General features: G+C 41.9%; 1 protein-coding gene across 2 annotated transcripts in view; it reads left to right on the forward strand.

The window, feature by feature from the left end:
• The window catches only part of VCL (vinculin), a 111,498-nt gene that overhangs the window by 63,828 nt on the left and 23,884 nt on the right, over nt 1-23,786 (forward strand). For both annotated transcript variants that reach the window (XM_088474981.1, XM_088474982.1), the window contains exons 5-18: nt 3,761-3,883; nt 4,054-4,214; nt 7,313-7,403; nt 8,927-9,074; nt 10,369-10,522; nt 11,178-11,353; nt 11,509-11,699; nt 13,460-13,659; nt 13,820-13,948; nt 14,042-14,191; nt 15,469-15,577; nt 15,728-16,030; nt 18,604-18,728; nt 20,409-20,594. In XM_088474981.1, the coding sequence (XP_088331107.1) occupies nt 3,761-3,883; nt 4,054-4,214; nt 7,313-7,403; nt 8,927-9,074; nt 10,369-10,522; nt 11,178-11,353; nt 11,509-11,699; nt 13,460-13,659; nt 13,820-13,948; nt 14,042-14,191; nt 15,469-15,577; nt 15,728-16,030; nt 18,604-18,728; nt 20,409-20,594 (2,246 nt within the window). The remainder of the gene's footprint in view (nt 1-3,760; nt 3,884-4,053; nt 4,215-7,312; nt 7,404-8,926; nt 9,075-10,368; nt 10,523-11,177; nt 11,354-11,508; nt 11,700-13,459; nt 13,660-13,819; nt 13,949-14,041; nt 14,192-15,468; nt 15,578-15,727; nt 16,031-18,603; nt 18,729-20,408; nt 20,595-23,786) is intronic.

Raw genomic sequence — 23,786 nt, forward strand, 5'->3', positions numbered from 1 at the left:
TGAAAATAATTAAAATAAACAAAAACGTTTCCCTGTGAGCTATTATAAGGCGTTTCGATCTATACTTTTGCCACTTTTTTTGAAAGCTTGTAATGAGGTGTCCGACGGGGTGGGTTTTTCTCCTCAGGCTCTTGAGGCCCACATTTCAATAATCCCCAAAGAGGGAAAAGACCCAGCCCAATGTGCAAGCTATAGGCCTATTTCTTTATTAAATAATGACTTAAAATTATATGCTAAAATGCTGGCAAATAGGTTGTTTCCTTCTCCCTGGTTTGATACATGGAGATCAAGTGGGATTTGTTCGGGGTAGGGAAGCCAAAGACAATACCTCTAAGATCATTGATATAATCCACCATTTCGGAGGTACTAGGTCCCCTGTTATCCTTCTGTCAACGGATGCAGAGAAGGCCTTTGACAGGGTGGATTGGCAGTTCATGGAAGGTCTTCTTCGGTATATGGGGTTAGGCTCTCACTGTCTCCACCGTATTTTGTCCCTTTATCATTTTCCTACTGCCAGAGTGCGGGTCAATGGGGCCCTTTCAGATCCTTTTCCGTTTAACAATGGCACGTGGCAAGGATGCCCACTATCTCCCCTTATATTTGTGCTCTGCATGGAGGCATTGGCGAGGGCTAGCCGGTGTAACAAGGATATTAAGGGTGTGCAGATTGGAGACCATGAATACAAATTGGCACTATTTGCCGACGATCTCCTTGCTACCATCTCAGCACTGGTGACCTCTCTCCCTGCCCTCATGCATGAGTTTGATAGATTCAGTGAGGTCTCTAATTTTAAAATCAATTACTCCAGGTCTATTGCCATGAATATATCATCCCCCGACAGTACTGTGACAGGTCTTAGGAACGCATTTCCCTTTATTTGGACTTCTTCTAGTCTTAAATATTTGGGTGTTATTCTATCCCCTTCAAATAATAATTTGTACCAACTAAATTTTCCCCCTCTTATTAAACAATTTAAGGCAGATTTTCAAAGATGGTCTCTATTGAAACTGTCCTGGTTGGGTAGGATTAACACGGTTAAGATGACTATTTTACCTAAGGTCTTATATTTGTTGCAAGTGTTGCCTATTACAATACCAGTCTCCTTTTTTAAAGAATTACAAAGTCTAGTGGGTCACTTTGTTTGGGGTTCGGGTCGGCCCAGACTGTCACAAGCTGTATTGACTCAGTCGCTCAAAATGTGGTCTTCAGCTACCTCATTTTCTTAATTATTAATATGCGGTACACCTGGCCAGGATTGTTGAGATGTCTAGAATATCTGACACTAAACAATGGACGCTTATAGTGGGTCATACAGTCTGTAAACCTTCCCATGTACTCCCTTGGATTGTCAAATGTCCGTCCCTATCTCACCCGACACTAGGTCCCACTCTTCGTTGTTGTAACAAATTTAGGAACTCCCCTTTGTTTAGCCCATGCGCTTCATTACCTACTCCACTGGTAGGTAACCCGGATTTTCCCCCAGGTCTTACGGCTTCTAATTTATCTAGTTGGTCCACAGTGGGTATTACACGTCTATCCCACTTAGTTTCAACTGGTGGAATGCGATCCTTTACAGATCTCCAACAACTGTATCAACTCCCATCCCGTTCATTTTGGGTTCATCTCCAATTAAGACACTATATTACTTCTCTTAATACTAGTGGTTCTCGCTGGATCCCGACTAAGTTTGAAGCTCTATGTATGACAGAAGATCCGCCAAGGCATCATATTTCTTTAATATATCAATTATGTCTTGAATGTTCTAATCCATTTATACCTTCCTATGTTTCTGCTTGGCATGATGAATTGGGAAGGGAACTAACGGAAGACCAGTGGTCACGAATATTTAGTTTTACTTTCACTAGTTTCTCCTCACTACAAGTTTTGGAAACTCAATACAAGATTTTGGCTAGGTGGTATAGGTGCCCTGTTCACATTCACCGGATGTTCCCAAATCTATCTAATTTATGGTGGCGTTGTAGTCAAGCAGTAGGCACTCCTTTCCATATTTGGTGGCAATGCCCAATAATAGCTGACTTTTGGAGGAAGGTTCGACAGATATCGGAGTTGATCACTGGTCTTCCTTTGTCTGATAAACCGGAGTTTTGGTTACTAACTTTATCAGACCTTCCTGTCTCCATATACAAAAAATCCTTGCTACGTCATCTGGTGAATGCTGCAAGGGCTACTGTACCGTGTTATTGGAGATCTTCGATTTGTCCCCCTATCTCTCGATGTTTTCAGAGAATAAATTAATACATGTTTATGGAAGATCTCTCCTCTTTGAAATCATCCCCCTCAGATTTTACAACTACTTGGCATGATTGGCTGAACTTTAAAGAGTCTTCTGAATACAAAATATATATCTCAACGCCTCTTAGGACATAGCGACCTTCTCTTTTCTTCTCTTTTTTTTTTTTTTCTCGCCTTTATTTTTATTTTTCTTTCTTTATATATACTTTTTCCTTCACAATTTTTATATATTTTACTTTATCAATTATGTTTCTTTTTATTTTATTTAGTAATGTTCGAAAATACGATTAAATACTAGTCGATCTGGGACTTTTTTCTTTCTCTTTTTTACTCCATGTTTTGGTCCATTGAATTTGTATTGTTATTTGTACTTATTTGGTGTTTATGCAGGCCGTTGTAGGCCATATATGTACTATGCTATTTTTTGATTTCAATAAAAACAGATTATACCAAAAAAATAAAATAAACAAAAACCAATGAATGCGATTGTGTGTCCAAACTTTTGACTGGTAGTGTTGTGTATATGTGTGTGTGATATATATATATATATATATATATATATATATATATATATATATATATATATATATAGTGTGTATACATACTGTATATATGTGTTTTGATTTGCAAAACAGTAACATTTGCGATTGTATACTACATTTGCAATGCAAGGATAAACTATTAATGTAACAATGATACAAGCCATCTGTCTATTTCCTTCAATAGACCAAAAAATAGCAAGTTTGCTGTGCATAGGAAAAAAACAATCCTCTCTGACAGTAGCTATAATTCAAATATCTGTAGATTCTAAAAGTTTCTGCAACTTTATACTAATATTTACTTTTACAAATCTTCAAATATTATTACTATCTTATTAAATGTAACTTTTTGTACTATTTGAATAAGTTCATATTTTTGTTAGAAATACTTCCTCAAAGTAGGGTCAAAGAAGTAGTTTTTTTATTAATTTTTATAACAGCTAGGAATATGCCATTATTATAGATAAAAAGAATATATCCTAGTGCGGAGTTATTCTAATCTGTTTGACTTACAGGCAAAATATTACAATTGCATCAGCGAGATAAAAAGAACTGCGGGATTCATAAGAATTTGTGTTATATTTTAGGGTCACCAGCCATGATTATTGAGGTTTATATATTTTAATTATTTATTAATATATGATTAAAGTGTATACGCAAATTTAGCTCGTGTAAACCTGCAGAAACACTCATGTACGCCTCTTAGGAAGAGTAGATTTTGTTCGTGCTGCAGGGAGGTGCAGTTACATACTGATTGAAATGACTGATTGAAATTCCCTAAACCAGGCACATGTGCTGCAACTGCAGAGCCGGCACATCTCAAGATACGCATGGCTCTGCACCTATGTATATTTAATATTAAATATTTGTGCGCAATTTGTTTATCTATTTTTTTTTTAACCATTGATGCCGTTTTTTTATGACACACTCTGCACTAGCCTCTTAGTTGCCTGTGGATCTTGTTTTAGGAATGACGAAGATGGCGAAAATGATCGATGAACGTCAGCAGGAGTTGACCCACCAGGAACATCGAATCATGCTCGTAAATTCCATGAACACTGTTAAAGATCTCCTGCCAGTCTTGATCTCTGGTATGTATCACTTTATAAGCCATCTGTATTCTGGTACGGGGTTTGTGGATTTACTCCTTTGGGCTTGTCCTAGATTTCTTACTTTGTTATGAAGGTTTTTTATTTTTTCTTTTATTTTGGGATGAGGGCTGGAAATTATTTTTCATTGTCACCCTTCTTCTTTCTACCAGCCATGAAGATCTTTGTGACAACCAAGAACTCCCGCAGTCATGGCATTGAAGAAGCTCTCAAAAACCGCAACTTCACAGTGGAGAAGATGAGTGCAGAGATTAATGAAATTATACGGGTCCTACAACTTACGTCTTGGGATGAAGATGCTTGGGCCAGCAAGGTGAGAGGTGGAACCAAAGATAAATGCTGTTCTTCAGTTAGCTGTATTATGCATTGATAAAGTGTAGATTGCTATTTATCGGCATTTCATTTATCAGAGAGTTCACAATGAAAAAATAATACTCTGCTTGTCTATCTGTTTGGAAATTATGCAAATCCATAGTGACGCTGTTATAATGTCATTATATATCGCACCAAATCAAAATGACCTCTTGCTGTTTTCTTTGCTACGTAATTGCCAAAACCCAAGACATGGGGTCTCCTATGACCTCATTCACCAAGGAAAAAGCATTTAAAAAACTTTGTATTAAACATCCTGTGGGTAAACCCCATTTATTACAAGTTTGTTTTTTTTGTTTGTTTATTGGAATTGCATTGTGCACAAGGTGCAGTGTATGAAATAAAAACAACCGACTGGTTCTCTTTATGCATGTTCTTTTCTAAGCGTTGCATTTGATAGTTTCCATTATTATTTTTATATATTATGTTGTAGCTCTATCCTTTTTAGCAGTTTTAAAGTTAAAAAAAAGTGTTTTCAGTCTTGCTGATTGTGCCCTTGTATATTTTTATGTAACATATTTATATCCTAGCAGTTCTTACTGGATCTGCGTTTTCACATTGTTTCTTTTTTATGTATTTGTTCCTTTTTTATGTTCTGGGGTGTAGAAGGTAAGATCCCTGCAGCGGCAGCATGTCCTGTTAACCTGAGAGTGCTGTGCTTTATGTCTCTCTTCTAATGGATGTGTGTGTGTGTGTGTTAGATGCAATGATTCTGTCTTGCAAGTAACGTGTTACGAACTGTGTTTCTGTTGGATTGTCATGTTAATTTTTTTCCTCATTGTGTATTTCATGATCCCACATAGCAGGAAAATATGGTTATTCTAAACCACATTTGCATAGCATTTCTATATATTCAGGCCACAAATTTCTGTTTGGCTAAAATATCGGGCAGAACTAAAAATCTTGTCAGCTGTATGTTTGGGGTGCCTAGTAGAATATATGGTATCCTTTGTTCTGATTGCTTTGGGTTTCTCACTTAAGGCAGCACTTTTAAAAGTACACAGACCAAAACTGGCATTTACCGATCTTTTTTTGTTTTCAAGTCTGATACACTATCTATGGTGGGTGCACATTTCAGTTAAAGTTCTGGATGGCATTGGACATTTTTGTTTTGTAGCATAATTATAGTTAATTTACATTTCTTCTTCAGGGTCCATAGGGCTCCACGGGTGAGACAATGGGGCTATAAGTGGTGGTTAGGAGGACTGGACACCAACAGTTTAAAGCTTTTTTTGTCCCAGGATGCTTCGGTCCTCCCCCCTATACCCCGCCCACAGCCTGGGGCAATTCAGTTTTCGTTGGTGTCCGGCAGGAGCTGGATCACAGTTTACAACAGTGGGGCTGCTTTTAAGTAGCCCAAGTTTTATTTTATTTATCCTTTTATTTAGTTTTTTCCTGAAGAGCAGGCAGCGCTAGGTAGTCCACTGGACGCCAGCGTTGCTGCTCCATCACCCCTCCGTTGTGCCGCAACTCCAGCCCCAGGCTTGGTACTTACAGCGGGGCACTGGGGGGTTTGGCTAGCGTGGCTACACGGGAGGACCCCAGACTGCAGCCAGGACACAGGGGTCAGGTAAAGCGGGTACCCGCGTATATGTGCAGTCTTACCTCCGGTCTCAAAAGTCAGCCCAGAGGTGCTGATATGGACACCGGTTCGTCCGGGACTCCACTAGACCACCAGGGCATCAAATTATATGGCGCAGGGTATAATGGAGGCTAGGTGACCCGGTGATTGATGTCAGCATAGAGAACGTCTGCCCTATCCCTGCGGTCCATCCCCCAGCTTACACTGGGGAGTTCCTGTTTGGCCCGGAGTTGGACAGTGGCTACCTTGGCAGCTTTCAAGACGGCTTTCCTGCCCTCAGCATCTACACCAAGGCCTCAGATGTCATCCTTTAGGTAATTTTGTCCTCAGGCAAAAGCTAAAGGTCAGTCCTTTCCACTGCAGTCGACTTCCACAAAGGTCACCAAGCCAAGGACCAAGCAGGCCTGGGCTACTAATGTCCATCTGCCAAATTGCTCCACTGCCAGATGTTCACACATTCCTTCAGGGTGTCCTTCATATACAAACTCCCTTTGTCCCTCCTGTGGCTCTGTGGGATTTGTCAGCGGTTCTCCATGCGCTTCAGGGACCTCCGTTTGAACCCCTGGCTCAGTACAAAGACTTTCTTCTGACTATCGCGTCTGCCCTTAAGGTGTCAGATTTGGGGGCGCTCTCCATTTCTGATCTTTCTTCAGGACAGGGCTGTTCTTCAAACTCGCCCTGGCTTCCTTCCCAAGGTGGTCTATCGTTTCCACATTAATGAGGAAATTGTAGTTCCAGCCTTCCAATCACCAGACCTCTCGGCAAGTAAGGCCTCCTTAGATGTGGTACGTGCTCTGAGGATCTACGTGGACAGTACTGGTTCCATCAAGAAAGCCGATTCCCTCTTATATGTCCTATATAGATTCCACAAGAAGGGCTGGCCAGCTAACAAACAGACTCTGGCCAGATGAATTCGCATGACTATTTCGCAGGCTTACACGCAGGCTGGCCTTCCTGTGCAGTTCCTTAAAGGTTTGGCTGCAGCTCCTATCACTTCAGGAGCTGTATTTCTGATTATATACTAAGTGGCAGTGTATTTCTCGAATGGCTGTCAGTGGCTGTCCTCTGGTAATGGTAGGGACCTCTGATGGAGATTACATGTTGGAGGTGAGCTTTAATAACTATATATTATTATAGAATGTTCGGTATGGCTTTCCATAGATGTACTGAACATTCTATAATTATAATTATTTACAAAGCTTTTCTTTTTTTATTCAGCCATAAAATATAATTTATTATACGGTTTGTGTTGGAATTAATTAATTGCCTCTGATGAATGAGTAATTTCTGAAACTGAACACCATTTTGCGCAGTTCTATTGTTCTATTATAAGGCAGTGTTTAAGACCCGTGAACCAGTTTGCTGTGCTGAGCTTGCTCTTTTGATGTGAGACTTGCTGCTGATTGCGTGTTGAACAATCTGGTGGAGAGATGAACATATTGTTTCCTTATTTATAGGACACAGAGGCCATGAAGAGGGCACTTGCACTGATTGATTCTAAAATGAGCCAGGCAAAGGGTTGGCTGAGGGACCCAAATGCTCCTCCAGGTATGGAAGAAACATGAAAAAATGTCTTGTTCTTTTGCTCTCCCTAAACACTTATGGGCCTGAAACAGTGTTGGAAGAAAAGCTACTATAAAGGAGTTAAGGCGGGTATCCACTAGCCCAGGGGTGGGGAACCTTATTTCTACCGAGAGACATTTTGATATATATAACATTATTTGCAGGTCCGGTGCAGGCCACACTCCCTCCATGTCACGTCACACGGGACGGGGTCACAATCGCCGGTGATTACAGCAATGCCCAGAGCATCCTGAGGATGCTCCGGGGAGCTGTATTGGCAGCGATGCGACAGTCTGAAGTGTCCTAAGGATGCTCCTGGTGGCACTGCTGCATAAGATCTGACTGCAGGGTGCCATTGTAATCCCCGTGCTAGCCAGATGAGGCTAGCAGAGAAAAGCTCAGAGGGCCAGACCAAATGACTCCGCGGGCCTTATACGGCCCCCGGGCCTGAGGTTCCCCATCCCTGCACTAGCCGATTTAACAGAGCGATTGAACAATAACGACATCGTTATCATTCAATTGCTCGTTAATCGGGTATGAAAATGTCGGAAACGACAAGGGATGCGCGCTCCCACTGGTCGTTTCCGACATTCATCATCGCCTGACCATGTTTGGGGATGACGGTGGGTACCTACACTGAATGACTAATTGATCAGTGTAGGCACTGCAGGGGATGGGGAACGACATTACGATGTCGTAATCATACGGTTTTCCCTGGGTCGCGTAGTGGATACGCACCTTTAACTTTGCACCCAAACCATGCTATACTGCAGGTGGGGGTGAATTAAAATGTGCAGAGAGATTAGAGTTGGGGGATTCTGTCCTAGCTCAAATCTAAATTGCAGTGTAAAAATAAAGCTGTACAGTATTTGTGTGCTACCTAAAAATGTAGCCAGAATTTACCTAGCATGCAAAAAAAAAAAAAAAGTTTTTGCACCCCTTGCTTTGCCACACGGTTTGCCCAGGTACAATTTTACTCATGATTTCTACCTTGCTCCCAACTTTGGGTCAGCCCCTATACTTCCTCTACAAATGCACACCTGAAATCAATCACCGGCATCAATGTGGGCTCTTCATGCTGCCAAAGATATGCCACATTCACAGAATTTGACCTATACTAACTTTGCCCTTTCAGTACACTGGGCCTTCATGAGGTCCAAGGTCAGGGTGCTGTGATGCCTGGAGTTCTGCCCCCTAGCTGCTAGCAGTGTGCTTTTTTTTTTTCTTGTTTTTGTTCTTCTTTTTATTCTTGATTTTGTTAATTTATATATTGTAATAAATCATGCATTGTTCTCTGTACATTGTGTTTAGCAGGAATTATGTTTGATAGGCTGAGCGATAATGTGCATGCATACATACATTGTATCTAATCTTGGCCTCGACTGCAGGCAAACTGTTCTCTGTTCTAGGATCTAGCATTCATTTATAGAGTTTACATTCATTTCAGGATTCTGTTTTCTATCTTCTTGTTTTGCTTGCGCTTGGCCTTACGTCTTCTGTCTGCCCAGGTGATGCTGGAGAACAAGCCGTCCGCCAGATCCTAGATGAGGCAGGGAAAGTTGGGGAGCTGTGTGCAGGGAAGGAGAGGAAGGACATCCTGGGAACATGCAAGACTCTAGGACAAATGACTGACCAAGTGGCTGATCTAAGAGCAAGGTAAATCATTGTATTGACACACTAACCATTTACAGTACATCCATACAGCATAAACACAGCTTGAAATAGGAATCGCTGAACAATGTGGATTGTGTACACATTATCCTTAGGAATCCATGATGGCTATTGCAAATTAGAATTATACGGTGTTCACCACTTCTTGACCTAAGCTCTGGTGGGTACAGACATTGTCTGTCTGAAAGATGCTGCATGTGCAAAGTCTTAAATCTAGATCTCTATTTCAGCAGTCTTCATTTATGTGATTTCCATTTACATAGCTACTCTTCAATACAAAATGATTGGGTATGATACAAACCAGTGCTGAGATCCAATTCCACCTACTGTACAGTAAGTGGTAGTGTAGGGTGTTTTCTGGTCAGTATCTGAAGCTCCGTCCAGACTGCCCTGCTGAAAAGGTGAACAAGGATAGGGGTAAGGCTGAAACCTGTTGCAGGGCATTAAGTGATATTTTATGACACCTTGGAGTTCTAGTGCTGTTTAGAAGCAATAAGCAAAAATATAATTGTTTCTTTTTTTTTCTTAAAAATGTATGTAACCCCCTTATAGGTCAATGTGATGTGGTAATTTTTTTTAATATACTATTTCTTGATGTACACAGTATAATTAAGAATATAAAAGTATTATTAAAAAAAAAGCTTTCAATACCTTGTTTGTTTACAAAATGTGAATTGGGTACAAAAGGGTGTAATTGATCTGAGTGGAGTTGTTGGCAGCTGGGTGTTTTTGCGTTGAGTGGTTAGATAGAATTGGACGCTTGGGGTTGGTACATAAGTTGAAATGCTTGTATTAGGAGTATAGACGATTGGTAACTACTGCTACCAGTTATGATCCCCAGTTACACTGCATCCCCACTATACCCTATGCATTCAGGTGCATGTATACAATTTTAAATATAGCCATGTACTATTACTTTTAGATCTATATATGTGCATTGTTCAGATAAGGGAATTATGCATTTCAGGCTTAATGGCCTTTTAACAGTTCACGTATTATTATGGATGCAAAAAATGAATAACGCTTAAGTTGTATTTTGTAAAATGAAAAATAGTCGAGTGTTGTAGTGTATATCATTGGAATAGCTTCTGTAGTTCTATTTATAGTTAAAATTATTTTATAAACTTAGTGTTGTCTGTTCAGAGTTTGTCTTTTGGTCAATGGTAAATTAAATACAAATTCAATTAGCGCAAATTTAAAATTGTTTCCTGAGCATACATTAGAACAGTTTTGAGCCCTGTTGATCTTTATTTGATCTGTGGTGGTTTCTATTCTGCAGGGGACAAGGTGCTACTCCTATTGCAATGCAGAAAGCACAGCAGGTATCTCAGGGACTAGATCTCCTAACAGCTAAAGTAGAGAATGCTGCCCGTAAATTGGAAGCCCTAACAAACTCCAAGCAGGCAATTGGGAAAAAGATTGATGCTGCCCAGGTAAGACTGAGCATAATGAAATCATGCAATCCAAGTGTAGCGTGATCTGTCCTTATCTATTGGGGACATTTTTTTGAAAAGCAATGCAGAGGAAAAAGACCGTGATACCAATGAAATGTCTGCTTTCATTTTCGAAACTGCACTAGAAAATAACAGCTGACATCTGGTCACTAGCGGCAAAGACACCAGTTTTCCTAAAAAATCCCTATGATAGTAAGAAAATCACAAAATGGCTGTCACCTAATTGTTTGCTGTATCATTGTTGAAGCAACAGTTGTTTTTATGGTTACTTTACCTGATTAATGGTATGGTCTATAATACCGTTAGCATGTCTACATGAGTGAATCGTGCAAGTGATATGTTAATGTGAGATCTAGTTACTTCTAGAGACATACACCCTGATTCTAGGTCAGTAAACCAAGAGACAAAACATAATTCCTTTCTCCTTAAGTAGCATTTGGGGAGACGGAAGCATTGGGTGTGGCTCATCTTGCTACAGGTTAGACACTGAAATTTGATCCTTTATAGGTAATTAATAGAATGTGTGATCTAAAATGTGCAAGCTTCTGTAAAGCACGGATAAGGTGCAAAGCCTGTAATATAAAGACACAGCCCAATCGCTTTATATAATCTGCTGTACATTGGCATCTCACAGAGCTGGCTTGCAGATCCCAATGGTGGTCCAGAAGGAGAGGAGAACATTCGAAGCATCCTAGCTGAGGCTAAGAAGATTGCCGAGCTGTGTGAGGATCCAAAAGACAGAGAGGACATCTTGCGCTCCTTAGGGGAGATAGCTGCTCTTACAGCCAAGCTCTCTGACCTCCGTCGGCAGTAAGTAGCAAGGCGGAGGTTGCATGTGTGAGAGAACAGATACACTCAGACATTTCTAAAACCTCTTTCACATTTTGGTATCCTCTAGTTACTCTATTGGTAGAAATGTATTTATATGCAAAATTCTGACATCTACTTTATTTTTTTACCCCTAGTGGAAAAGGAGACTCTCCAGAAGCACGTGCTTTAGCCAAGCAGATAGCAACTTCACTGCAGAATCTGCAAACTAAGGTGAACCGCGCTGTGGGCAACAGCCGCCCTGTGAAAGCGGCAGTAAACATGGAAGGGAAAGTGGAGCAGGCCCAGCGCTGGATTGACAACCCCTCTGTAGATGATCGGGGAGTGGGTAAGACACAGTATACAGATGTGTCCACATATATCTAGCCGCCTTGCGCGTTAAATAGCTCTTCTAGCCGCACATTCTGTGGTGTGGCTCGTTAGCATGGAGACTATTTTTGTGCAACTTTTTACATTAAAATGCATCTTATTTGCTAAGTGATGTGACTAGGACGTACAAGCAGCTTCTGCTGATTAAAATGATATATAGCATGCCTGTAGTCTGCGTGCGACTGCGGGTGTATCTGCATGCAAAATGCTACATTACAGTGTCATTCATTGACACTGTAACGTAGCATTTCACATGCAGATACACCCGCAGTCGCACACAGGTCACCTTAACAACACAAATCTTAAGTGGTTTGGAAAGATAAAAAAAAAAATCATATTTCTGTCGTCATTTTCTGAATTTTGACACCATTGTAATTCATATTTTATTTTTAGTGCAATCAAAGTTTTTACTTTCAAGTTTGTGTCTATTTTTTTTACTCCCATGGATCTGTGAATATTTAGAAAGTAATGATATATATATTTTTTTATTGGAATGCCAATACAAAAATACAGAAAGTGGAATCAAGAGAAAAATAATGTAGTAAAGTAACAATCATATTTAAATAGACGAATATAATGGAGTGCCATATAAAACATAAGAAAAGCGGTTTCAGATTGGTCTCTCCACGTCGCATATGTGCTTTAAATGCGGTGTCCCTCAGGCAGATCTGATACTGTCTTTGGACCTGTCCCATAATACGCCAGTTTTGGGTTCGTGTTCGCACATACTCAGTGGAACACCTAACTAACAATTTACCTTTAACACCGGAATGGGCTCTTTTCGTAATCATCTCCCAAGATTTACGAGTAACTAGAGGGTGTCAAACTATTATTGGCGGTAAGGTAACACTCATTGCTTCAATAAAAATATTTTAAAAAAAGAAAAAAAACAAATCATGAAGAGACATTAGCAATGGGACAGAACAGGCTGACGGGGCCATCTAGTAATGATTAATAAGGGTTCTAAAAACTTTAAAACACTTTAAAAAATACAAAGTAAAAAAGGTTCTCTTAAATTCATTAGGTGCTTATATTTGATAAGCAGCTTCCTCTTGACTAATGAACTATCAAAGATAGGCACCTTATGAATTTAAGAGAACCTTTTTTACTTTGTACTTTTTAAAGTGTTTTAAAGTTTTTAGAACACTTATTGCTGCTCTGTTACAAGCTGGTTTTATGTGCTTTCTCCTGTGCTTTTAAATATATCATATGTATTTGTGTATCCATTGAACCTAAACTAAGGCCAGTTTTTAATTCTTTATTTGCACCTATTTAGAACTAAGCGGTCATTATTAAGTCCCTTGAAAATACGCACAGGCTCAGCAGTCTAATAATTGTTTGTATGTCATATCAAATAAATTGTTATATATTTTTTATACATATGCTATTATATGATTCATGAAGCACCTTGTAAACACCATTGGTATTGTCTACGTCAGTCGCTAAATACCTTGTACACCTACACATATATATATATATCTCTAAGGTTTTTTTTTTTTTATCACTTCAATAGCTTAATAGAAAATAATTTAATGTAAAAATGGTTGTAGAAACCCTAGTGCCATGTGAGGGTGCACTGTACCATAGTTCAGTTTCTAACATGCGTATGGACCACATCAGAAACCCATACCCTAAGTTTAAATGGTAAAAGTTGTTTACATTTTCTTATAAGCTGGGGGTTCTTTTGGAAAACTTATGGATGATTTGTTCTCTGTGAAGGTCAGGCTGCCATTCGTGGTCTAGTAGCAGAGGGTCGTCGCTTGGCCAACTCTATGATGGGACCTTTCCGCCAAGATATGTTGGCAAGATGTGATCGCGTGGAGCAGCTGGCAGGGCAGCTTGCTGAGATGGCAGCACGGGGTGAAGGAGACACACCACAGGCTCGTGCTGTTGCTGCTCAACTTCAGGATGCGCTGAAGGTAATTGCACTTCATTGTTGCTTTCGTGCTAACTATGCGGCCGCTTTTTACATACATTTTTGCAAGCTACATGATTTACATTAAATATACGCAGCTATAGCGGACGTGAGAGAACTTGTGTGTTCTTATTGTGGCCAATGTTCCCTTACTCCCTGTAAAGGATTTGAAGGGGAAAATGCAGGAGGTGATGACACAAGAGGTGTCTGATGTTTTTAGTGACACCACCACTCCGATCAAACTCCTAGCCGTGGCAGCCACTTCGCCTCCTGACGCACCCAACAGAGAAGAGGTTAGTTACAACCTAGTCCTCTATTTGTCTGACATGGGCGCTATAATTCATACCATATTTAATTCCATAAACTCTTCTATAACATGGAATCAGGTCTTTGAGGAGAGAGCTGCCAACTTTGAGAACCATGCAGCTCGTCTGGGAGCCACGGCGGAGAAAGCAGCAGCTGTGGGATCAGCTAATAAATCTACCGTGGAAGGGATACAAGCATCTGTGAAGTCCTCTAGAGAGCTAACACCTCAGGTCTGTTTTAAAGACTTAACTTAAATGTATAATAATATGATAATCTTAGGACTTCCCCTATTTTCTTCTAGGGGGTTACTGTATGGGCTTGTGGAGCTTATTAACTAGAGTACCGTGTAATTTGTCTGTCACATGATCATCTTATTTCCTCCCAGAAGACTTTCCTTTCACAGCTAGGAGTGCCATCAGTTCTTTATACAGGGTCTGCAGTGCAATATTGTGAGAGGAGTAAGGAAGCACAGCTTAGAAGAAATACTCTGTCATTTAGTGAGTCCCTGCTTGCAACATGTACCAGACAAGTTGTTGGCGTTTTTTTCCCAGGCCGAAAGCACGAACTGTGAGCTTGTCCCCACATCTTACTGAAGGCTGTATCAGCCCTACATACAGCAGACTTTACCAGTGCGAAAACTCAGACTGGCACAGATTGTACTTGCACCCAATAGCTTATTCTTGCATAATAATCTTACTGTCAAGTTAGTCCATCTCCAACAACAGTGACTCCTTGCTTTCCATGAGATTGAACTCTTAGGGGTTTATTTACTAAGCCTGGTTTGTAAAATTTGCCACTTCCTGGTGTGTTTAAGCCTTAAGTTTAACAGGTAAATGCTTTTAATGACAATATAGCATTACTATAGCATTGCGGGTTTTAAATTTTGGGTTAAACACACCAGGAAGTGGCACCTTTTACAAGCCACAGCTTAGTAAATAAACCCCTTATGCTCTTCTTCAATATGCATGCTATGGCCCTCTAGGAAGGGGTGTGTGAATGCCCTTTACCTCATTTGTTGTAGTTGTTTATAAGAGGCTGATGGTAGCCCCAAAAACAAATCTTGCTAACTTTGTCATCTGAGACTGGTTGAATTATTTCCCTTAGTTAACCCATTGTGTAAAGCACTGCTTACATCTTCAGTTACAAGATTAACCTATATTACCTTCATGTCTGGCTTGCTTAACTGCAGGAGCCGATCAGTGGGGAACGGAACACATAGACATATGCTATAACTGACTATAAGTGGGTATTGACCGGTAAAACACATAGACATTCACTTTCCAAGCAATGCATAAGAATATATAAAAGCTTTGGATAGTCATGGGGAAACCTTTATACAATTACACATTATCCACGTGAACCGTTCAAAACATCAGATATTTTAATCTTCCGCTGTTAGCATACTGGTTCCCAAATGGGCTTTGCCTTTATTGACCATGCCTGGTGTGGACCTCGGGTCACTGTGTTCAAAATATGTTTCTTAATAGACAGTTTGTATTTCTTGTAGGTTGTGTCTGCTGCTCGCATTCTGTTGAGTAATCCGGGAAACCAGGCTGCCTATGAGCACTTTGAAACCATGAAAAATCAGTGGATTGATAATGTAGAGAAGATGACAGGTACGCTTGTTGTGAATTTCATTGAGAATTGTTTGTGTACCAAACCAAAACTGGTTACTGTTGCAAAAATTACAGCATTTTATTTGTTTGTGTAAAATGTAAAATTCTTCTTTGTGTTCCTTTTGATCTTGTACCCTCTTTATGAACCAGGCCTGGTAGATGAAGCCATTGATACAAGGTCACTGTTGGATGCATCAGAAGAAGCTATCAAGAAAGATATTGATAAATGTAAAGTGGCCATGGCCAATATGCAGCCTCAAATGTTGGTTGCTGGAGCTACCAGTATTGCCCGCCGTGCAAACCGCATTTTGTTGGTGGCCAAAAAGGAGGTGGAGAACTCGGAGGATCCAAAATTCCGTGAGGCTGTAAAGAATGCATCAGATGAGCTCAGTAAGACCATTTCTCCGATGGTTTTGGAGGCCAAAGCTGTAGCAGGCAACATTTCTGATCCAGGTAAACAGTCAGACATTTGACATAAAGTAGTTTCTCCTACTGTAATTCAAAACAAGCTCTGTCAGTAAGGCAGGGATTCTTACCCTGTTCCACCTGTTACCTAATATTATGTTTGTCATTAAGCCTTGCTACCTATGAATACGTTTAGAATCATACGTAACTTCCTTTTAACTAATGAATAAGAAGTTTTGGGAGCTGGTACATTTAAAATGACTGTAAACCATATTTTTAGTTCTGTTGCTTAGGTTAAGATACGGAATTCAACTTTTACTTTTGTGGTGTAAATATAATTAATGGATGGCGCACTCTGCTTTTTTCATTCAAAGTTTTGCTAGTTTATATTTTCTTTATCTTATGTGGTTTTAGATTACATTAAAAAAAGTTATTGTGAAATAATGCCTTTATGTATATTGCTCTATATGGGATTAACAATATGGATACTTCTGTATTCAAAATATTTTACATAATATATTTAACACTACTCTCGCCAGAAACTGCAAATGTGCGATAAAATTAGGCTTTCTGTCCACACTGACTTATACACCAGTGCCAGGGTTTTTATAAGTAACTTGGGGCCTGATTCAGAGGTGGACGTTAATGCGATCGCAGCCGCGATTTATGCAACGCAGCAGCCAAAATATGCTGTTAGCAAAGATCACCTGAGCATAAAGACGCCCACTGCTGCCATCTTGCCTGCATGCAATGACGCATAACCACGTAAATATTGGTAACATCGACACACATCGGCAGGCCATTTTACCCTCGCGGACGTTCTGACCTGCTGCAGCCTTGGGAGCTCTTCTGACACGCAGAGCTGTGTATGCACTCGCAGTGGCTAATTTATGCACGCCCATGTAACTGCTACTAGACAGGCACGCTCCCTGTTACCACCCCAAATGCTGACAACCTGTTAGTCACTTTGTGATGGGATCCTCTGTGCATCCGTAATCGCAATGCGATCGCTACACATGCGCAATGACAAACAATCGCTTGATCTGCGTGAAAATTACATTAGCGTCCATCTCTGAATCAGGCCCAGTGTACCTCTCCTAATTCATCCCTGCTCAAACATTGGTTTTACTGGACATTTATCAAAAGATTAAGTAAACAAATTGCAAATGAAATGGCAGCTATTCAATGTTCTCCTTACAGCTGTTTTTCTGTATGTTTTTTTTATATATTTTATTATTGCATTTTTCTAATTAATATTTAGAGGGCATAATCCCAAAGTGCCTTTGTGTCCTCCCACACAGGTATAGCAAATTGGGAAGCTTCTCACCCCATTAGCTACATGAGGTAAAGGGAAGCTTCTAAAATACAATTAAATGCAACAGATTCTTCGATATTTTTGCAAGTGGGATCCATCTCCTTCACTTTGCAATAGTATGCCATGCACCTGTTTGTAAAATATGCTCTATTGCCGAGTCAGAAAAAACATTTCTGGAATACAAGATGCTTGGTACTAGTGGTGTAATATCCCGCTCTGTCCATTTCCAGAACAGGAAGTTCAAGCTAGGCAATAAACTGGTGTCTGTTACAGAACATCAAAAGTTCTTGCAAGTCTACACAAGTTGGAACAATCGCACCTTCATGTAGACCTCCCTGGTCTTGTTCCTCGCCCACGATGCTGTTCCTGGATGCTTATGACATCGACCCACCTCCCCCATGTCCCACGCAATCCTCACCATCCACTTGTGCCTCTCATCCCACCCCTACATTTCCCACCCATCAAGTGCTTTCACTCTCTTTGTAATTATTCCACTTTCAGCACTCTCCTGTTTCTGTGCACTCTCCAGCAATCTGGCATCCATTCATAAGCTATTGCTCTTCAGTTCTCTCAGCCTCCTATAACTAAAACTCGTGTCTCCTCCTCTGAAACTGATTCCCCTGCAACTCTCCTATGTTATTTCCTGACCCGTGGCCAACATGGTGTCATAGTAGACCTCATTCTCTCTCCTATCTACACCTTCCCATGGAACCATCTGTCACTTTTTTCTCTCCAAGTCCAGCTCTACCACCGCATCACTTGTTCTACTCATTTGTAACACTAATCTTTTGGATTACTGCCCGGATTTGCCATGACACATCACTGCCAGCCTCCACACATTGTAGCAATCAAAACTCCAAACAGACCCACTACATGCAAAAGTGTTCACATACCACATAGTGAAAATGGAAAAGTTCTTGCTCCAGTGCTGGCTTTGCCCATTCGTTTATCCTGTCTTCTTACTCTACTACCCTTTCGCTTGGCCAGCCAACTCCTTTTTAAGCCTTTAGTATCCAGCCAGTAGACCTACACCCATTACCTATTTTTCACTTTTTGTTCCCTATTCTGCAAACTATCCCTTCCATTAATGTCTTATAACATCGCCACCTTCTACCAAAGCAAATGAATCTCTGTCTTGTAAGATCTCGTCTTGCCAGTTAGAGAACATCCTTCCCCTCCACTCTCCTACCCTTACCCTTCATCCGCTGACATTTGGGTGTACTACCCCATTTATAAAAACTAGGTTGAAAAATAACTACTACCTCCATGTGTGTTCTATACACTCAGATTCCTGTTTTGTCACCAGCTTTACAGAAAGGTTTCTTGGACTCGGGTTACAGGATTTTGGGAGCTGTGGCCAAGGTGAGGGAAGCATTCCAGCCTCCAGAGCCAGATTTCCCTCCACCTCCCCCTGACTTGGAACATCTGCGGGTGAGTGTATTCATTTGCATAAAGAAATGTAGGGAGAGTTGGTATTTTTACTATGGACCTGTGCTAACCCCATTGCATATTCAGTAACCACTTGCAGACTGTGGGCCTGATGCAGAGTTGCACATAAAGGGGCCAGTCCCATTCTTTGTTGCAGATCCACCTGATGGATGGATGGATTTCTGCATGCGTTCATCTCTGAATAGCCGCAATTTCTCCTACATGCCCACAGCTTATTTATCCTATGTGCAAACACCCAGTTGCTGCCCACTAAGCGAGATCTGTACGACTCTGACTTACCTGTAATTACTCTAAGTTGCGCATGCAGGCTTAAGGGGGGTATCCACTTAGCGATTTAACCAAGCGATTGCACAATAATGACGTAGTTATCGTGCAATCGCTTGCAAATTGTACATGCATCGGGAATGTTTTGGTCGGAAGCGGCCAGCGATGTGCGTGCCCGCTAGTCGCTTCTGACATCGCCTGTACATGCTGGTCAACCTGACAATCCCGTCAGGTTCAGCATGTGCGGGGATGAGGGATGTGCCTGGACTGAACGAATGAACGTTCAGTCTAGGCACTTCACTTGATATACAAACGAGAGCACGATTGCAATGTCGTAATGGTGCTCTCGTTTGTATATCTATAAGTGGATACCCGCCTTTAGACAGATTCCACTGATGGAATTGTGTGCAACTCCGAATCGAGCTTTGTATGTCTTATTTTAATTAACAGCAGGTATATACACCGTTTTCCTAAATGACAGCTGTCCTGTACCCTCCTTTGTTGCTGCACTTGAGATTGGGCTGTAATTAGATTGTACCTGGTCAGCTAGTTGTTACAGCACTGCATCCACTATGAACACTGTAAGGATCCTCTTAATTATGTGTGTTGATTATACTTTCAAAGGAATATGGCAGTGTTCATTAGACAACTTGTGAATAATTTTCTGATTAAACAGAACACATTTGACCTTCATATAACAATATAGTGTTTATTCTTCTGTATAACATTTCCACTTCCTTTAGGGTTTAGTTCCATATTAAAACACAGTAGACCTTATTACAATATTAAATACTTTTTCTACTTAGGCTGGGTACACAGTACACGATAAATTGGACGATTAGTCGTTTTGAGGCATATCGGGCAGTGTGTATGCCCGATTGTGCTCTCCCACAGGTTGCATGGCCAATCACACTATATCGCATGCAGGGCTGTGTAGCTTAATCCAGGACAGGACGAGTGATTGTTCCATCGTTCATTAAATCTATTAGTGTGCACCAGCAATCTTGCATGATCTGGGGCAAAGGCAAATCACCCCAACCACTGGCAAGATTGCCGGTCGTCTAGTGTGTACCCGGCCTTAGCGTGGAACTGGACTACCTCAGTGTTGTCATAGGTTTCCTGTTACACATTATTATTATTTTTATTTTGTACTGCACTAAATGGTGTACCAATGGATTGGGTGTATTTTTTGATTTTTACTTTCTTTTCACCTAAAGCCACCCAATGCACATACTTGTATATTTTTGCAAAATTCACCTCTATTCGGTCATATGGTGCACACACCATGGTCTTGCTACATCAGATGTTGGCTAAGAACTAGCATAAAAATACAAATGGAGACACGCCATGTTCTTTTGCTTCAAAATTGGCATTTATTGATGAGTTCTCGTTCTTCAGTTGACTGATGAGGCCGCACCTCCAAAGCCGCCACTTCCTGAGGGAGAGGTTCCACCTCCCAGGCCACCTCCTCCTGAAGAGAAGGACGAGGAGTTCCCCGAGCAGAAGCAGGGAGAGGTGGTGAACCAGCCAATGATAGAGGCTGCAAGACAGCTTCACGATGAAGCTCGAAAGTGGTCCAGCAAGGTAATGTTTGTGTGACGATTATTACATATTAATATAAAACATAACTGAGAAAGTTAATATATTTAGCCTACAGAGTGAACCATAAGGAAGGTGCCAGAGTATGGTGGTGAAGTATATGACTGACCTATATACAATTTGTTAGACAAAACTTTTTTTATTTGTCCTTAAAAATCTGGTGTAACAACATATATACCATGTAAACAATTTTCTTTCAGTTTATTTCATAACAAACGTCTAGTTGAGAGAGTTTTCCCTGGACGTACAAATGACTGGCTAAGAGAGAAGCATGTTTAACTGCCTGCGGGTATTAACCCACTAATGTAGAACGTTACACTTTGAGAGAGTTAGGCACACTAGATACTTACAGCACGAGTGCCATTTTGCAATATCTATTTGCACATTTCAAAGACTTGAGCAATGAATAGTCATTTTTCAGAATATAACTGAATCTTTTTAGAAAATATTTTGTTTGTAGGGTGAAGAGTGATTTTCTGGGGGGAAGGGCCCCGTGAGACCGTTTCATGTATGCAAAGAGCACTGGAGTGTTCTACACCAGTGGTGCACAATATGCAAGCTGCGTGTTGCCTGCAAGGCCATTTGTGGGCCTGCAGGAAGTCGAACAGGTACATGTCCACACTGTACCTGGCCCTGATTGTACCAGCAGTCTACATTGTATTAGGTTTCATACTCTTTCTGTTGATGTTACTCACCACTTCTGCAGCCACAGTGAGACCCAGCATTCTTCATTGAGGTCCTTCTGCGAGGAATCGTTCATGAGTTTTGCTCTGATTTGCTGATAGACTGTACAACTTAGAACCGTGTGTGAGAGGGCATAGGTGACAATAGTGATGGGGAATGTTTCTGGGGTGTAAGGGGTTGAATTTGGTAAAGGTGCTGCTTCAGGGGGAGACGAGAGGGCTTCTATAGTTGGGAGAGCGGGCAGTGCTGCTAAAGGGGGGATTAAGGGGCTTCTATAGTTGGAGGTGAGACAGAGGGGTGCGTCCGGTGGTTCAAATCCCGACAGCGGCAGCCCGGCAAGGGTGAAAATCCTGTTTGTCTCTAAGGTAAGTATCGCTAACCTAATTTCCCCCCCCCTAACACTCCCTTAGGGGTGCCTACCCATAACCGCCCCCCCAAGTGCCTAACCCTCTAAGTGCCTAAACCTAAGTCCCCCGGTGGGTGCCTAACCTTAACCTCCCCCCGGGGGTGCCTAACTTCCCTTCCCCTAGCCTAACCCTAACCTCCCTGGGGCTGCCTAGCCCTAAGTCCCCCCCGGGAGCCCTAAACCTAACCCTCCCCCAAACCGCGCCCAGCATCACTTCCGACGTCTGGTTAATGACAGGCGTCTAGACACCTGTCATTAGTACCATGCTGGAATTAGAACGTCTGGAAGCCGGCGATCGGAATTTAGACCGTCTGCTTCCAAACTACATCCCAGACAGAGGGCTCGGCTATGAGGGGGGGGCTGCTACAGGGTTGACGATGGGCGAATATGTTCTTGCATGAGTGATGAGGGTGGGACTATTACTACAGGCAGGGGCGTAGTGTGTGGCCAGGGCGCACAGAGCACGTGCGTGCAACGACGCCCCCCCAAGTGTGCCAGGGAGGAGGCTTCTTGAGCATGTGGAGTTAAATTAAAGGGAAATAAAAATAAACATTAGGGGCAGCATCGAAATGGGGCATAGTGTGTTAGATGTATTCCAACCCACTAAGTAATTCCACTAATAAAATCCAGTTTTGTGTGTACTTCATAAAAAAAACATCTTACTTATATGGTGGTTTCTCTGCAATGGGAAACCTCTAAAGAAATTGATCCTCCCTGGGCAGTGTCTTCAGTCGGTACTCACTCTTCATGTAGGAGATCACATGGTACGGAATATACCTGTTTGTGTAGGAATGTAACTAATGTCACCATCATGCAACAGAGGTTCAACCAGACTTGTGCCCCCAGTATCTTTTCAGCCTCCGGCCCCGTCACTCCATCCTCCTGCCCCATGTCGCACCAGTCCCCATCACTTCAGCCCCGTCACACGAGGGTTGTGTATAGTTCCCCTTCAGTTAATGTATCTGGACGTGATGTGAAGTGAGGGCAGAAGTGCAGTTCTTTACCCTTAAAGCGCTGTCACTTTAGAAACTTGTACCCTCGCGAGCTTGCTTTGCTTGCCACGCTTTGGGTATGGTGGCTCGCTTCGCTTGCCACAGGTTACTATTCATAATCGTTGTCCACATGTATAGTAACTGATGGCATCAGGGTACATTTACTGAAGGGGATCTATCCCCAATCGTGACACTAGTCCCTTTCTCTTCAGCCCCCTGTCACTTCAGCCAACCTTCCCCTGCCCCCTCCAACTTACCCTCTTCTCATCAACCTGCAATCTCCTCATCCTGCTCTTCATAGTATAATTGTTGTGCATAGCACTATATGTGTGTATGTATGTATATGTGTGTATATATATATGTGTGTGTGTATGTATATATATGTATATATATATGTGTGTGTGTGTGTGTGTGTGTGTGTGTGTGTGTGTATATATATATATATATATATATATATATATGTATATGTATATGTATTTTCGGGGTCTACAGCCAATACGTTGGGGGGGGTATGAATCCCGGTCACCAAACAGTTAATACAAACAAGCTCTCTGCTCCCAGGATGCATCGGGTTTCCTCCTCATATACCCCACCTCCAGCCTCAGGTAGCCAGTTCTTCCTGTTTGGTGTGTTCACCACATAGACAGTGGGACTGCTGGAGCAGTCCTGCAGAGGAGTAACAAAAAAAAAAAGAGAGTTTTACTTTCTATCTCAGCGGGTGGTCTGAGCTGTCCTGGAAACAGCCTCGCGCCTGATTGGAGGCGCATCGGCCACGCGCGGCAACTACCTCCTCCGGCGCCGCACCGCTAGCCTTGGCAGGGGCTTTCTGGCCCTGGACTGCAACCGGATCAAGGGGATGGCAGGTAAGCAGGTGGTCGTGGCGGCCGCTGACGCCGGGACCACGTGGTGGTCCGGCCTCCGGCGGTGAGACTGGCTGGAGGCGCGCTGCAGTCAGGAGGCATACGGCTTGTTCTCCTAGCCTAGACCGCCGGGATTTGATGTTCCTTACCAGCCGGGGCTTGTGGCGGCGGCCAGGTCAGTTTACCGGGCAGGTCCAAGCAGCATAGGGGAGGTATGCTTCCCCGGCGGCCCCTC

This window comes from Taudactylus pleione, unplaced genomic scaffold (genome assembly GCF_031769625.1).
Source record: "Taudactylus pleione unplaced genomic scaffold, aTauple2 ptg000157l, whole genome shotgun sequence".
NCBI lineage: Eukaryota > Metazoa > Chordata > Amphibia > Anura > Myobatrachidae > Taudactylus > Taudactylus pleione.